General features: G+C 38.6%; 1 protein-coding gene across 2 annotated transcripts; it reads right to left on the bottom strand.

Annotated features, from left to right (window-relative positions):
- Positions 1–4,717: 4,717 nt before the first annotated feature.
- On the bottom strand, positions 4,718–14,032 carry LOC108675289. Of its 2 annotated transcripts, none has more exons than XM_018163290.2 (4): positions 13,838–14,032; positions 7,394–9,146; positions 6,706–6,893; positions 4,718–5,014 (listed from the first exon to the last, which is right to left on the bottom strand). In XM_018163290.2, the coding sequence occupies exons 2-4, from the start codon at positions 9,036–9,038 to the stop codon at positions 4,781–4,783; spliced, it is 2,067 nt and encodes a 688-aa protein (XP_018018779.1). In that variant the 5' UTR covers positions 9,039–9,146; positions 13,838–14,032; the 3' UTR covers positions 4,718–4,780. The 2 variants fall into 2 exon arrangements, with proteins under 2 accessions (XP_018018779.1, XP_047737608.1); XM_047881652.1 differs by lacking the exon at positions 13,838–14,032 and adding an exon at positions 9,994–10,093.
- Positions 14,033–17,922: the final 3,890 nt, after the last annotated feature.

The following is a 17,922-nucleotide window of genomic DNA, read 5'->3' on the forward strand; positions in this document are numbered from 1 at the left end:
TGAAAACAACATCTTCTGCCGCCACACCAATGTCAAACGTCTCTGGTCAATAATAATTGCCCTCAACGGACAACCGAATCATTACCGCAATAACGCCATTAACTTCGAGGGAAAATCCATCAGCAGCAACAGAAAGCTCGCTGATCACTTCAAGTATCTCTCCTCACTGCCTTCACCCATGGTTGAACTAGTATAAGGTTGACCCATCAGAAGCCCATTTTTGCGGATGAAGTTCGTTGTTCGGATGTGACGTCACTGATCTCAGTGACGTCACGGGCGTTAACCAATCACCGAAATGCGATCAAACCAGTTGACCAATCCGTCATGGGAATGACGGGTTTGTTTACGTTCCTCGAGCTACGTGACGTAACAAGAAAGCTGAACTGAAAGACGGAACATCTCGTGGGTCAATCTTGTATAGTTCAACCATGGCCTTCACCTAACACTTGTTCAACAAACTTGACAGATTCACACCCTGGAGATCGTAGAGCCTCAGCCTCAAAATCTGTCCCTGGCGCATGTGGCCGAGGATATTGGAGAATAACGTCCCACTTAAGCCACCGGTTCAGTAAACTCACAATCTTTCTCCTCAAATATCTCATACCACTTGGAATTACATATTTGACCAATTTCTTCAGTGTGCGAAATCCTACCAACCAACCCAACGGCTCTTCCTCGCCATCCAAGTCCTAGAACGATGCCTGCTACCCATCAACATTCAACACCTGCCCCTAGCCCATCACTAACACGGTTTTCGACCTGGACACTCGACCACGACTGCCCTTATGGCTTTCACCTACTCACTACGAAATAGTATGAACAAGGGCTCCGTCGTGCGCTCGAACCTAGAGTTTTAAAACGCCGTGTGGTCACCAAAACTTGAAAAGTACAAAAATATAATAGACTGTTCAAAGACGTGCAACAAGGATAATTCCGGGCTTGAAAGCCAAGTCCTATGAAAAAAGATTAAAGATTATGAAGCTTCCAAGCCTCAGTTATCGACGTCTGCGTGGGGACCTCGTTGAAGCATACAAGTATGTATACTCATGGCTTGTACAAGGTCCCAGAAGGATTACTAGCATTTGAAACAAGAACCAACACCAGGGGCCATGGCGATAAACTGAAAAAACTGCGTTGTAACACATCCATGTGACAACATTTCTTCTCGCTTCCAGTCACCGACATGCGGACCAGCCTTCTGATAGCATGTTGATGCTCCGAGTATGAACGCCTTCAAGAACAGACTAGAGCACTAGACGAAGCTATGCAGGAGCATATGTTGAGTCATAAAATGCCTAGGAAATTACGGACCAGGCCCATACTTTCAAAAAAAGTTAAGAGATCGTAAGTTTATCAGCCAATCATTGACGGCCTTTCAAGCCAAATCCACCAATCATAGACAAGAAAATAGAGCGTAAGAACTTACGTTCACTTAGCGAATTTTGAAAGTATGGCCCCAGGCAATAAGTCCAGCAGCTATCTCAATCAATCGTCAGTTATGGGAAGATCGGGTTCCAAAGGCCGGATCCCTTTTGAATCAAGTCACGAAAATTACAAGAATCGGCAACAGGCCATGGGCCTATTTCTTCAGTTCCGACACTTCTATTCTAAAATATTCGTCTTCTGCAAATTCTATAGGAGCTACGCAGTATTCTTTGCTTGCGACTTCGTAAGTGAAATGTTTGCCTATTTTTCCATTTAAACTATTGCCGCCAGCAGGAGAGCGGTACTTCGAATTTGGATGCTTTTTCGATTTTTATCTTGTACTTATAGACTTATATTTTACCTTTAGAGTTATGCAATGGAAGAGACATATATAGTCTTATCAACGGACATCAAGCACGAACATCGCCCCCGCAAATCACAAGATCGAGTTACAAAATTCACAAAAAACTTCAGTGCACAAGACGCTGCTTTTACTATCTTAAGAGAAGTTGTTTCAATGAATATACTAGATGATTTCCAGCTAGTATCATTCCACTTATATCGCTAGCTAACCTAAGCTCTTGGAAGAAGCATTTGTTTATTGGGCAGTTTTCGGCTTTGGCAGCCTTTAACTCAGCCAGTAAATCTTCCAGGATACAAAAGCTTTGTGCCGAACGACATCCGCCCCCATCCCCGAAACCATCATGCGATTTGGCCGTTTCGTCTCCCGTCAACTCAGAAGAAGCCTCGCTACCCCGCCCCTACCGCTCAGCGTTAGCTCTGACCGCTGCAGTTTCCTGGCTGCACTTGCATCCTAAATCTTCTGACTCAGACGAACTCCTAGCGACGCTTGATCAGAGTAGGAAGGTCTTTTCCAGTCCGTCCAGTTTCTCTATGTCTGCCCTTTCTATCCTCCTGCCCTCAACGTCTACTCACTGTGGAACAGTCCCGTGGAGGCTGAGGCTTATTAGGCCACACTCCTCTACCTTCGCTCACTTCCCCTTCTTCCGGCACCCTCTCCGTCTGCCATCTAAGCCACCTCAGTGCACGGGTGAGCGGCGGCGATGTCCATTTCATCTAACGCGTCGAGTGCCAGAAGTATTTAAAATAGCCTGTATTCAGTTTATGCTTTGATTGCCACAAGAAATATATTATACCCTTATAGGCTCCTCCGATACACGTTTTCTGCCAAGTCCGTTCTTCAATCTTGTGTAAACCTCTGCATTGAATCTCGAATGGATTAGAGCATCAATCTTCGTTCACTAGCTAGCACAAAACAGCTCATTTATTATTTCTGGATGTGCAATAAACTGGAATTTATAACTTCGACTTTCAATAGAAGAGCCCTAAAATTTAATGAAATTGAAGTTGGCGGAAGTATATTAAAGTTTCATGGATATGAAAAGATAAGACAAAATAACGCAAACATGCTGATTATTCATATATATATATATATACTCTTATTAACGGACATCAAACACTAACATTGCACGCATATCTCAAGTTAATAAATAGTATAAACTTTAGGTAAAAATAACAAGACTTTTCTCAAACGATCAACTTGAACACGAAAAATGGAGTTTCCTCGCACTTCGAATAAATTACGATTTCGGTTTTTCAAAAATAAAGTTACTTTCATAACCTCGAATGAATGAATCCTTAGTGATTGGAAGTCCGTGCAGTAGAGCAACAATAAAGCAATGAGAGAACATGGTCCAGGAGGCAGCCCCTTTCGTCATGAATGATACGAAAGTGTAAGGCAAGCCTAAGAATTTCGTCATGAATGGTACTAAAGTGTAAGGTAAGCCTAAGACATTCGTCATGAATGGTACTAAAGTGTAAGGTAAGCCTAAGACATTCGTCATGAATGGTACTAAAGTATGAGGCAAGCGTAACACTTTCGTCATGAATGGTACTTAAGTGGAAGGCAAGCCTAAGATCTTACCTAGAAACAAACAAGACTGGTTAGTGGTTACATAATGGCTATAAATAAATGGTGTAGGAACTGTTATCCAGAAAACTTCGCAGGTCCAACTCTTGAACCAGATCCTTGGTCACAAGCTAAAACATGAAGCGAGAATCCTCAGCTAAACGGCTCAGCGAGACGTCGTCTCATAAATAAACAGCAGAATAAAAGGCTATCTCGATACGGTGAAACGATTGCAAAAAATTAGTAGTACGAAACAAAAAATAGGAACTGAGATTCAGCATTTCTGTCTAAACTATACAACACAAATCTTAATAAGAATTTCTTAGCATTGCAAAAAGAACTAAGCTTATAGTTAACTTATGATAACGAGCATGAATCTCAACATTAAGGAGCATCTCAACATTCATTATAAACATTACTGAAATACAAATTTTTGAATACTATTAACATGATATTTTTGATGCCATTTTTCAGAGAGATTTTTGAAAATATTTGATTAAGTGAAGACTTGAATTATGCAAACAACGTACTTAGAATTGTTCCAACTATTAATTTGGTAATTCAGAAACATGCTAAATGTCAAATGCTCAGATACGATGCAGCAGAAGATACAAATACGATACAGGATGCTCCAGGGTTAAAAGATCCAAGGAGTAAACTACGAATTAGAAAGAGATGAGTCAACCTAGAAGCAAAGTATGCGTGGCTCCAGGCGACGACGAAATAACTTATTACATAAAAAGTCAACACATTTTGATTAAGAAGAAAGGCGTTGAAGTATATGAGCACGATACTCAAGAGGCGAAGTTAAGTTTAGCTTCAAGGGACGAGGAAATAACTTGTTACATAAAAAGTTCATTTATTTTGATTAGCAAGGAAAGCGTTGAAGTGTAAGAGCTGATGATCGTTTTCTGCTTGAAAATGAATTGAATCATATCTTTCATTCGTTACCAATTGCATATTACTATGAACGCGCACCCGATTCGTTAAAATTGGCGTCCACCTTAAACATGCCAATTTAACCTTGTTGCATTGATGCCATATTTAGGTTACGATTCTAAACAACAAGTATTTTAACTTATACGTACCCATTTTGTCCCCCTCGCACAAAACAACTCAATACCAATAGAACACGCATGCCCAATTTTAATTGGAGTTCACCAAACGAGTTCTTCACAATAAATTTTCGATTACTCTATTGGTTTACATGAAAAAATTACTTAGTGCAAAGACGGTAGAATAATAATTGACAAAGTTTAAAACTAGATAGACTCATTTTACAGTGGTAAAACAAAAAATTGTCATGAAATAAGGCTCATTTGATTCGGTATCCGCGGTATCATTCGGATAATAATTTTCTAGAAAATGCAAACAATTTGAAACATCACTTATGGCATCAAGGTAAATTTGCAAGAGTGAACGCAATTATGGGCGCCAGAAGATGTCAGCAGGTGGAGGCTTGCTGGTGACAGCCATCATGTGAGCGACGTTGCGCCAATTGGTGACTTTGCCAGGAGGTAAGCCTGCCGCCACTGGATCGCCTCCAGTCACAGTGTTGAAGGGGCAATACTTGAGGGTGTGTGCCGAGTTTCCTGATGACCCGCACAACGGACACACGTACGTCCGCAGTACAGGACACGTGCAAAATCCTCGTTCATCCTGAAATGGACAGCTCAAGTGAGAACGTTTAACGTCCTAACTTAAATACAAAGTCTTCATATTTTTCGTTACGGTTCACCGTTTGCAATAAAATAGCTGGATAAACATAGAAAAAGTCAGATTGTCATCTCATTCACGAGTGGAGTACAAGTAGAACCTAATTTGTAGAAGCCCATGGGGACGAGTTAAGCCTGTCCGAGGCCTCAAGGCTCTTGATAAGCGCCTTAAGGCAGTATAACATCTAAGGGAGGAATGTGTAACCGGTAATGTGGTAACAATATGGCTAGTAGCGTGGTCGGGGTAACCGGAGGAATTCAGGTGATATGGGGATCTAAATTAAGAGCGTCTGGGTTTTTCTTCTTTATTATTTCAGGTTCTGCCAGACTATGTAACGTGGTGATACAAGCATGAGGTAAATTTCTTCACGTATGAAATCCAAACAAGAGTATGAAATCCAAACAATCCAGTGTTATTCGCAAGCTATCCTATAGTAATTTTGGTATCACCGAACGGCAGCGCGTCTTATTTCGAATAGCCTGTAACGGTTCTGGAGCTCGGTTACCGATGTTGCCAGAGTCGCGAGAAGAAGATTTTTAGCTTACTCTTATTCTATGACTTAAAGAATTATATTATTTAACCTTATTAGGGCTTAAAACTATTGTAAAATCATCGGAACATTTTTATAGTTATGGACTGGCCATGATTAACTGGCTTACGAAGATGATTATTTTAGTTATTTGTGACGCTATCGACCAAAGTTCACGAGCATCGTCATAATTACGGTATTAACTCTGCGACAAAGTACAGCTTTACACCTAATAATCTCAAAGGAAAAGGAAGCTATAAACTAAAAAAACTGCGTTTCAACTTATCCACGCGACAACATTTCTTCTCGCTTCGAGTCACTGACATGTGGAACAGCCTCCCTGAAGATATTGTTGACGCTCCGAGTATGAACGCGTTCAAGAACAGACTAGACAAGGCCATGCATGAGCATATGTTCAGTCTTAAAATGCCTCGTACCCTACGGAAAAACTGATATCTAGAAGCGATTTTAAATCTACCGTCCGTTGAAAAGATCTGATCAAAAGGCCAGTCTAGTCAAGAAAAGCACAAGAATCGGCGACAGGCCTATCCAGGCCTATTCCTTAAATGCCGAAGATACTATACTATACTAATATCTCTCAGCTTGGAGATTATACACTAGAATATTATCTAGTCACTACACATCTCATCATAAAAAGCCTTAGACTTGATGGCAAGATGTTACAAATAATAATCGAAAGCCAGTTGGGAAGAATGATAAACGAACACTGAAATCTTAACAGAATTTTTGATGAAACGTCAGGTTTGAATGCTGTACGAAGCTGTTAAGTTGCAAAAAAAGTAATTGTCTTAGGATCATTGAAATGTTTCGACAAACAATTCGCACAAAATATAATGGCTGCCTAAGATGCCATGGATGTTGGAGATCTTAAAAATAGTTGATGTGAGACAATTTCGCGAGTTTCAAAACGCATTTAAATAGTCCAAAATCTTCGAAGTATTCAATAACTACTACATGATCATGGTCAAAGATAAGTAAATACCTTAACAAAGGACTTAGCACAGAAGTTTCACGCCCCAGTTTCTAAGGAAGTTTTTGCAACACAAGTTTAGGGTCATGCAATGTAGACTGTAGAACGTCTCACCTTGAGCGAATGGGCTTTATAGAAGGTGGAATGGTAGCCGTTGTTCTTGCAGAAAACGCATCCTTTATTCGGAGAATCGTTGACATCTGTCACAGGAGCGCTTGGCTTGGCGGGAGGACTGCGGAGCTGCATGGCTGGGACCTCGATGTTCTGCACCACGGCCAGCTCTTGCATCAGCGATACCAGCTCTAGAACATTGTCCAGAAACTGAATTATGCAACGATATACATTAAATTTACTTATGTGCTGTTTATTAAAGGAATGCAACTGGAAAATAATATCAAACACTGAAAACATTTCACAACTTACCTAGAATGAAACCTCACAAGAATTGGGCGATTTAAAAGCTTTAATTTGAGATTCAAAATATAGCGCAGTCCATCTAATCCTGTTACTCAATCTAAACATGAAAAACCTACAATTGTATGAATTCGATAAACACATTAGGTACCTATTACATTAAGTAAACGTTTTATTGCATCAAGTATGAGGATTTTGACCTGCAGTGCATGGAATATTTTTTTGGATTAAATACCAATCAAAAGTCGTTAATGAACGTGAAATGGTTAATCTTCAACACCACAAATGACTTGTAGTTGCATTGTAATAAACGTAGTATGCAGCTCTACGTTAACAAATATAGACAAGATCCAGTAGTTAGAGCGATGTTATGCGAGTAGCCACGAACCAGCATTTTGGCCGCGACATGGAAACGGTTGGAGTTGCTGCTGTGCAGCAGGCATCATTCGGTCGCCAGGGTGAGGCAGCGCTGGGCGTTCGGGCGGACCCATCACGAGGTTTGGCAGAAACGTTCCATTGTAATGCGTGCGTAAATTTGGAGGCACGTTACTAGTCGCGAAGCACTGCGCGGCAGAAGCACCGGAGTTATTCAGAGGAGAAGGTGCCTGGTGTGACTGGAAAAATGCCGGGTAAGTTTCATTTGGATAACTTGAAGGTGCCTCCCCGACAGAATGAGCATTAACAGACCGCTCTTTATAAGGGTGGTATTCTTTCAGTTCCTGCTCAGTCACTAGAGCATTGGATGAAACGTTAAGGTTTGCACATGACAAAGTAGAAAGTGGTTGTCGCCACATTTGAGTTCGTTCCGTCTTTTGGTTCATGACATTTGTCTTGTTCACATTGTTAGGAGCAGCGAAGTTTTCCTTGCCAACGACTTCATAAGTGAAATGTTGGCCAAGCTCCTCTTTTATGTTATTGCCTCCAGCAGCCGAGTGGTACTTTAAATTCGGATGATTTTTGTTAGGCGTAGTTTCACCTGAGCTGGAACGGAGATCGTTGGGGTCAGGATTTCCAGCGTCATTCTTTGTAGGCCACATCGCCCATTGGTTGTTGAGATTACGACACAGAAGCTTGGGCTTTCCGTCAAATTTACCACACTTGTTGAGACTACCGCAGCTCGTAACAGTAGGAGATGAATAAGGCGGACTACCAACAGCCCTCCATTTATTTGAATCCCTAGGCGAGTTCACAGCACTACCATTAGGTGTGAAGTTCATTCTGAACGGAGGTGTCCCAAAGAAATTCCCATCAGTGACCCTAGTAGGTGTAGCTGCTGGTGTGCTGTTAGCAGAGGTACAACTGAAATGGCTCCTGGCAGGGTATCCCTCAGCCACGTAAGAGGTGCATGGAGATGCCACGTAAGAGGTGCATGGAGATGCCACTGATGTATTATGAGAAGACGCACTGCCTCTCCCAGGGGATACAAAGTTGAGAGTAGCCGAGTCCGAACTGTGAGACGAGCTTGAAGAATCTCCATCAAGCAACCATTTATTAATTAGCTCAGGTCTGAACGGTTCCTGTTGCTTCACAATAGACTTCGTACCATCGCATTTGATTTCTGACGCGTTCACAGCAGAATTACGAGTCCCCGCTCCAGAAGCTTGGATGGATGCTACACCGTTATTAAACATGTCGTCAAAGCCGTTGAAAATAGGATCATTGCTTGCAGTGGTATCAGAAACGCTCGCTAGCTGCACAGCAAGATTGAACAGATCTGGTAACACATCTCCTGTCTGAATGGGCGGTGTATCCCAGATGGATGCAAGGCTGCCTAAATTCTGCTGGCAGTTTTCCAAACCAGCCTCGGTCTTCACGGCCTCGCTGCTTGAGCTTGTAGCTTCAGCCATAGAAGACGCAGGTTCTTTGAGCCACTGCATCTTATCGTTGTTCGTGGACCACGAGCCATACTTCTCCAGTTCATGCTCCAGGAAAGTCAGACTCAACGGCGATGCGACATTCTCAGTCAAATGCTGCCTGCTCTGAGGAAGAGATGCGGCGGAGGTTGACTGCGATGACTGGGAGGCTGCCATCATATGTTGCTTGGGTGGATACACTAGTTCACTGCAAGCTCCAACAGCCCCTGGATAGCTATTTTCTTCACTGGCTATGGTCAATTTTCCCCTGGAGCTGACTCAACGGACCTGGTCAAATGAGACAAATGATAAATATTACGCATGAAAAAAAAAATTAAAATTACTCAACTAGAAACAATGAAATATATGTAGTCCCAGAAATATAAATGGACACACGATTCGCTAATACAGTGCGTACAGTGAGGGCCAATGAAGAAGGTCTGACAATCACATTCTCATGTTTGTAGTAGAAAAAGTATGCAGAATAAAATGAAAGCTGTACATATGAAACATCATGTTTTATAATATTTTCACTATGACAAAGAACAATTTATCAGAACAAATAGAGTCATAAGACACGTTTTCATGTTAGACTCATTTCATTCATCACATCAGATCTAACAAAATATCAAACATTCAACTTTATTTTCTGATGCCTTTTACAGTGGATTCTGAATAATTGATTTATTTTTCAACTCCAGAGCTTTTTGTTGATTCAAGTTCACTATATACCAGCAGGAAAGATGTTAAAAATTCATTTAGATAACTCATTGGTTTTACATCAAAATAAAAATGTCTATTCAAGGTAGTGCCATAGAAAAACTACCTAAACAATTTTGCAAGTCAATTTTCATATTAAGACTTGACTACAAATTTTACACTCAGACAATGAATTCTAATCCAAAGAAAAAATTACATGCACACAATTAATTGATAGATTATGATAAAATATTTATACACAGCACATGGAAATTCAAACAGACTCCTTTCATTGAATTGTACCAATTGCAAACAAGAGTATATAAAGTTCATGATGGTTAGAGAAAGCACTCGTTAATAAAAAAATCATTCACCCAAGTAAAAGTAATTTATTTCAGGTAGAAATAAACTCTACTGAGTGAACTGAAATACTCACAATTTCTATCTCAATTTCTCAAATATCAACATAGCCACATTTACTAGAATAGATATTATTGTAAGGTAATCTATAGGTACTTTATTCTAGGCAGGGGAAAATTGAGTGATGGCTCTATTATGATGGGAGTAAAATAATTGTATTCTCTGAAACACCACAAATTATCTGAATTTGTTCTACCTGCTTTTAATTCTTAATTAATCAGTTGCTTCAAGATTCAGGTCAACATATTGCTTACTCACTAGCAATGATTCAATAATTAAAATGTAAATATTCCACAAAAATGTATCTATCTTTTTGATTTTTATTTATGTATTTATCACATGAAATTATATTTTGGAGTTTATCTTCATCACGAGTTGAAAATTCCTAATAGAGCCAAATAAAATGCATGTCCACAGAAAATAATCACAAGCATATGAATCAATCTATTAACAATTTCATATATTATTTATAATTTAGCTCAATTAAACCACTTATATAGCCAATCTATGAAGACAATCTTGAAATATATAACATTAAAGAGGAAGGCCAACTCAATCCAGCTTTAGGGTATGATGCATCCATCAGGCAGCAATACCAGGGCACTTAGAGCCTGATGCATGTTAGACTCATTTAGTCTATAGGCTCATTTAAAAATTAGCAAAATATCTAAATCAATACCTTGCAACAACAAAAATATGCAGAATTTCTCTAGATTGTGCAATAATGTATGACCTATTGCTAAGAGCATTTAAATATTCATGGTTCAAAATTAAGTATTAAAATTAAATAAGTAAATATTATTTTCTCAACTACAATCATTAGAGCAAAAAAGTCCTATTGTTCAAATTAGAACATGATAATTAAAGCAAAATCTATCTAACTTTAATTACATTAGTTTACTATTATTAATTAACTAGATATTGGTAATTATGTCTCTTAAAAATGTGAAAAACTATTTACAATTTTATTGTCTGAAGAACTACTTTCCTTCAAATGCATATAATTTTAATACTTTGCAGATGGTGGCTGATTATAAAGGCACTATAATTCAGCCTCAAGCACAAACTGAGTCTTGCTCAGCCTTCTTGGTAACTTTTTTTTGGAAGGGAATTTTAAGCAACAACATTCTTTAACTTCTCAATGTTAGGCTTAAATATTAAAAAAAGTTAAGAATTGAATTTTTCAATATACAGCTGAAACTTTTGCATATATTAGTTCAGAATTGTAAAAATTGACAGTTCAGAGATAGAAGTTACGCAAGATGCAAAACTCACAATGTTGCAGTTTCATAATAAAAGCTTTGTATCAACATTCAAGTGAAGAATAACTGGAAATTGGTATAATATGGTTAAAATGGCAATTTGTCATAATTTATAATGGAATTTAGGAGAATGAATAAATGAAGATACACATCACATTTGATCAAACACTATAACTGGGTCTCTACTTTTTTCTCTGGGTACTCTACTTATTTCTCTGGGCTACAGAGAAATATTCCATGACAGAAACACAGTCCAACAACTTAATTAATAATTACAATATATGCTTCAAAAATATATTATTATTTCTCACTGCACAGTGACACACATAACATATGTATTTTTGATCATTCTTCAGTTTTATTATTTTGTTCATTATTTAAGCTGCCTGTATACTGTCAATGCCACAGCACTCAAGCCTTCCATGGGCAAGTTACCATACATGGACACTTAAAATTTCTTCCCAAAAAGTCCCATAGCCACCTCCTCAAGTTTGTGTTTGAGGCAATGTCATCATGACTAGCTGCCAATCATCTGACCATAGTTTTGTACATACTACATAGCATCACCCCCTGCTATGCCCAAAAATTCACACTTAAGCATTTATATACACGAAAGTTTTGAATTGGACCACAAAATTTAGGATAATATCTCATTTTTTTAAATAGAACTAGCATTATTAACTAAATTATTCAAGGTAACTTGACTGAATTTAATTATATTGAATCTTTATTATTGCTCCTTATATTTTTATGTTTAATTTTGAATTATATGAAAAAATGTGTGCAGTGACTGTATTTGATAAATTTTTCAACTGAGATTTAGGATTCCAAAAACAAAATTTTGATAAATACATTGGAGTAAATATCTTATAATTGTTCATACCTACTGAAATTTCCACATATCTCATCATTCTATGCTTTCTTAGGTAAGGTTCAAGTTGCCAGCCTTCAGTAGAAAGATTATATTTAATTAAAAAACCACATTTCCCCAGCATCTAAAAATAGTTTCACGGTCATCATGTGTATATTGAACCACACGAAATGTAGTTCAGACAAGAATTATATTGTTTTTAATGACAATCATCAAGTGGCCCATGGGCAGGAGGAGCAAGCATAGATGCCAGCATGATATATGTAACATCTGCAATTTGCAAAGTCATATTCATAATAGGGAGACTAATTAATCTGGGTTTGCTTCATTGTGTATTGAAATTTTGATCTATTTCAATTTTGATTATGTGATATTGATTATGGACTGATTATTTATTAGGTAATTGATTATTGATTGATTATTAAATTATTAGTTGTTTATTTATGTAATTATTTGATTATTGATTTTGATTCAGTTAGATTCATTAATATTGAAGTCATAATATTCATTACTCATTAGTATTGTTCAAGTGAGAGATATTCAATCCTAGATAAACTTAATTGGGAAACTTTAGGCAACGTTAAATGGAATGAATTTTTGGGTTACTGATTGAAATGTTAATGATCAAAAAGAACTAGGTTGGATTTTTAGGAAGTTAATCCCCTAAATTACTGTTTTGATAAAATGTAAAGATGAGTTGTCAGACTTAATGTGAATTAAATTTAAATTTATCATGAATTTAATTTATGTGGATTTGAATTAAAAAAAATGCAGCTTATGAATTATTTAACCCATGTTGTCATTGTTGTCATTGTGTACTAAAGTAATTCTAATGCAGTAATGCTTAACCCTTGTTTGCAGGTCTTATTTACCTATCCTAATTATCATGAAGCAAATAGGCTAAACACACATAAGCCTTGGACTTGCACACTTCTATTATCCTAGTATAATCCTACAATCCTATAGGAAGTAACTACAAAACCATTAAATTGCCAGCCAACTCAATAACTACCTCAGTACAACAACCCCCTCACAACTGTAGGGCCTAGGTACATCTCCATTACTCCATCCATATGCCATGGCCCATATGGCAATGGCTGAGCCTGACTGGCTCACCGCCTCAATGGCATATATAGTAATTTACATTAAACATTTTAGGTACAAAGAAAAAATTTCATTTAAACAAAGCCTGAGTCATGGTGATGAAGCCGAGAAATTTTATTTTAATTTTTTACTTCATTTTCGAGTCTTAAGTATACTAGGCTACTAACTACTAAGTACTAAGTCTAGTAAAGTATCAAGTTATCAACTTTCATGGATACCACCAATAAGCAATATCAATTAGGCTATCATACATAAGAAATCGGTTTTACTTTTCGGTAGGTAAACGAGGAAATTAAAAATTGACTGATTCTAAAAATCTGTCGTTTGCCACCATGAATTCCTGAGGAGTGAAGACACACAGGCTAATTTGTTTGTAAAGCGTGCGTAGGTACCTAGTACTTCACCAATTCAGCTTAGCGCCGCCTTAGCCATTGGCGCAGTATTGCCGCCGGTATCACAGAGACAGCCTCAGAGGTGCATCGGAATGCCAATAATGTCAGACAACAAATGAATATATCAATAGCTGAAATTGCTTTATATCGTTCTCTAGTAGGTAAGGGTGATTCAAGTATAAGAATAACGAAAAATACAATAAATTAAAATAACCACTTAGTGGCACTTACAGTCATCCGTTTTGTCCGTAACGTCAACCGAGGCTCGACTCGCGACTGGAAAAGGCCGTCAAATTTTGGCGGCAGTTTCTCGAACTCTCAAACAAAGCTACGGGTGACATTTTATCATATGATTTTGCCAATAACTTAATATTCTATATGAAAATAGTGCGGAAGTTGATCTGAAATATATATCTATAAATTTGCTGTTGTTTGTACTCTTGTAAAAATTTCCTGATTTTCTTGGTACCTATATTTACTTTATGAAAAAGGTGTCATTAATTGGACCGGACGACAGATACGAAAACCATGATGCTCGGCATTCCCTCCGATAAAAAAGTTTTTGGATATATATGAAATAGATATTATACAATCATTAGTATTAATATAAATTAAATTAGTAGTATTAAATTAAATGTATGCATAAGTCAATGCTGCATATGCAGAATTTTGTTCGCGCGTGCACAACGGTGACAACACAGGTCTCTACAAAAAAAATTGGAGAATTCTGGTGCCACACTATGAACCCAAATCTCTATTAGTCTCCCATTTTAAGATCTTTTATGCTAAAGTTTTCGAAAATTTCTGACTATGGCTCCTTTCTGAGATACTGTTTTGAATGTGGCAAAGTGTAACATTAATTTGCTTATCAGTGATGTTTAAAAGGCCACGTGGCCGCAGTATAGAATATTTGCCCGATTTATATAAATTAACTGCACTACAACGCAACCATTTTGTGCTGTTGTTAAATTTTTTGCCTGATCGTATTGGAAGCTCGTTCGGCAGGAGCGGCTCACTTTCTGTGTGCCTACAGCCAGCGAAGCGGGCGCGAAGCGGACGCTAAACTTATACTCTCCACTTTTGATATGCTGCTGCTGTATAATCACGTACAGGGGGGTTTGAGGTCAAAGTTTTCACTCGAGCCGTTTTTCCCAGGAGCTCAACCGTTAGAATCTCATGAAAATTGGCACAGAGACGTACGCATATTTTTTCTACCAAACCTTCTTGTCGGATTTCCGAAATTCCCACTCCTTCCCCCCCAAAATCCCCAAAAAAGNAATCATGCACGGAATCGAAATAGAATAGGTAGGAAATTAAACATGTCGTAAAATATACGTCATTTGCTGAGGTTAGGTTCAAGCCAGGAACAAGTTCCTATGGCGACAATCACATAGGGTGGTTAAGTTAGGGTTGATTAGGGTACGGCAAAGTTAGTTCAGGTTAGGTTAGGTTAGGATAGGTTAAGTTAGGTTAGGTTGTGTTGGGTTAGGTAAGGTTAGGCAAGGTAAGGTTAGGTGAAGTAAGGTTAAGTGAGGTAAGATTAGGTTAGGACAGGTAGGATATGTCAGGCTGTGTTCAGTTCGGTTAGGTTATGTTAGGGTTTTTGGCTAGGTAAAACTAATGTAAGATTGTTTTAAACACTAATGATACACACAGGAAAAGGCCACAATTGGGGGATTGCTGTGTTTAGTAGGAAATGTGTGGCAAAAAGAAGAAGAAGAGAGAAAAAGAAAAAAAAAATAAAAAAAAGTATAGCGGCTGATCTGGTTTATTGAGAATATCTGCAGACTTCGACCAATTCATTTGTTTACTGGGAAGAAGATAAAACTAAGTGTTGCCTGGCAGCAGATTGATGATTAGGCCGATCAGAGGGCTTGTCGTCGAATCTTGTCGTCTTGTAATCGACACAGAAAGCTCCCAAAAAATATTGTCTCTAGCCACGTTTATGTCCAAAACTACACATGTTATATTAACTGTCCAGTGGTCGCATTTTGGTGCGAGGCTGCTTCATACTATACGTATAACAAAGCATAGTCAAGTCAATTCTTGAAAGCGTTCATCAGTGCCTCGGCAGCCTCCGCTGGCAGGCCGTTCCACCGACCGAGTGCTGCCTCTGATAAGTGTAACACCTTGGCTTCTTTAATTTAAACTGATTGCCCCTGGTGATCCTCTTAGTATCAGGCGTGAATAAATTCTCATTCCAGTGATTCATAAGAGTGTACTTGTACGTCTCTTTGAGGTCGCCGCAAACTCTCCCACATGTCATACTATGATGATAACAGGAACCTTCGTCCTCTCCAGACGCTGCTCATAAGACATATCCTTATTATATCAAGGGGTGAATCGAGTTCCTCTCCTCAAAACTTTTTCGTAAATATCTAGTTCTAGTCTTTCTCAAGCCTTGGTGACCCAGGCTAGGTTACAGAAATGTGGTCTAACGAGAGCCCCAAATAGTGTTCATTGTAACGATGTTGAGAAACTCTAATGATCTTTAATGATCTTCTAATCAGACCCATAATCCTGATTGCCTTGTTAACCTGGATTTCAATGTGCTTCGAAAAGCTCAACTGGCTAGCAATGTTCACACCCAAATCCTTCTCCATCACAAACTCCTCCAAAACGGTTACACTGTTCAAGCCATGCTCTCTCGTTTCATAAGTGCACTTGTTTCTCTTGTTTCCAATACACGCTAAATAAATCACCATTAAAGTGATTACTCTAAGTTCATATGTTTCCTCATTTTCATCAGGCACATTATTTTCATCCTTTATGCACGCAGCACTATAATAACCAAGTTTACAAAAGAGTCAACAAGCTCTCCTTTAGAATACTGTGAATTTGCAATATGATTAGCTTCAGGATAATTGCACTGGTTACGCACTAGGCTATTCTCTCCCAAACACATTTCTTACTTTCTTCGGATGCTGCTCTTTTCATCTCGTCAATACAGAAGGACTCCTCTTGTGAGCGATCATCCATTGATCAGTTGATGAGTTTCTTACTCAAATGCAGTTCTGCGGGAGCCTAGAGATTGCACGCCAAAGTTTATCTACGTTTCGGCTTCAATCCAGATTTTTATGACCATTCTGGTTATGAAGGAGGTTATTAACATCAGGTGGTTCAATGAATATGTCATTTTCATTGTAGGTTTCCATTAGATGCCCTAAACTTTCATTCAGAGTGCGAGACCCGCAAAATATATACTTGCTGATATTTAGATTAGATTGCAGCCTTTTCTTGTTTATATGCGTATAGTTACGATAAACGACCAGAGAACGCATTAAAATTTTCTAAGCGTTGAACGATTCTTTAGATGACGTTGGTAGATCAAAAGGCAGGTTTAGCAAGTAATAATACTCGAACTATGTTAACGACGTTTCGAATGTAACAACATTCATTTTTAGGTTAAGAGAAACATTGAGTAACGAAATTTTTGTTAGACACAAGTGCATAATCTACGTAAATAGGATTAAAAACAAAAATTTCGAGCCAGAAAGTCCCTCCAGGACTGCATGATGACGATGCTTGTGGTTCCTTCAGCACTGCATGATGACGATGCTGGTGGGTTCCTCCTGCACTGCATGATGACGATGCTGGTGGGTTCCTCCAGCACTGCATGATGACGATGCTGGTGGGTTCCTCCTGCACGGTGCGAGCTGGAGAAGGGGATTCCTCCTGTGAGTTTGTCTTAGGATATTCCTCTGCCCTCCAGACTGAAGATGGCAGGTGAGACGGTCTCAATGTCATGGTTGATGGTCAAATTACTCCAATGTAGTCCAAAGGATGAAGAAGTATACAACCTTATATGAAGCTAAATTCATAGACTACACCAGCCTCCTAGAGAACTTCCGCTTTTTGGCTGGGGCCATTGTTGAGTATAGTCCGGAATTTCACGTTGTTGTCACGGGTGTCAGCAACACTGATACTGATACTGATTACTTACTGATATTTGTACTCGAATCCTCCTAATTGTACCATGTACTAGCACCGTGCATTGCACGCTTCAAAATTAATAACAAGGCATGAGATTTTTGTTAATAATCTCAGTTAGCTACGGAAAACTTTACCTACAAACCTTACATTTTACCCCCAGAATCTAAGAAATAAATTAATTTGATAATAATTATAGCTCGCTTTTCATGTCGCGCAATTTTGGGATTGAGCTTCTTTTCACCACGTCTCTAGAGACCGTCGCTGTAACAGCGCTGAGTTAACACTGATCATGCAATTTGTCATCAGTGAAGCCTGGCCTTGGTAAAAGGTTTGAATGTATGGCAAACAAGTTTTCATGCAGCCTTTTGTACCTGCGAATATTT

This window comes from Hyalella azteca, unplaced genomic scaffold (genome assembly GCF_000764305.2).
Source record: "Hyalella azteca isolate HAZT.00-mixed unplaced genomic scaffold, Hazt_2.0.2 contig1120, whole genome shotgun sequence".
Classification (NCBI taxonomy): Eukaryota; Metazoa; Arthropoda; class Malacostraca; order Amphipoda; family Hyalellidae; genus Hyalella; species Hyalella azteca.

Coding starts and splice junctions, on each gene's coding strand:
- LOC108675289 (XM_018163290.2), bottom strand. CDS start 9,038: ATGATGGCAGCCTCCCAGTCATCGCAGTCAACCTCCGCCGCATCTCTT. Junction 6,894..7,393: donor ATGTCGCGGCCAAAATGCTG/GTTCGTGGCTAC, acceptor ACAATGTTCTAG/AGCTGGTATCGCTGATGCAA. Junction 5,015..6,705: donor ATAAAGCCCATTCGCTCAAG/GTGAGACGTTCT, acceptor TGTCCATTTCAG/GATGAACGAGGATTTTGCAC.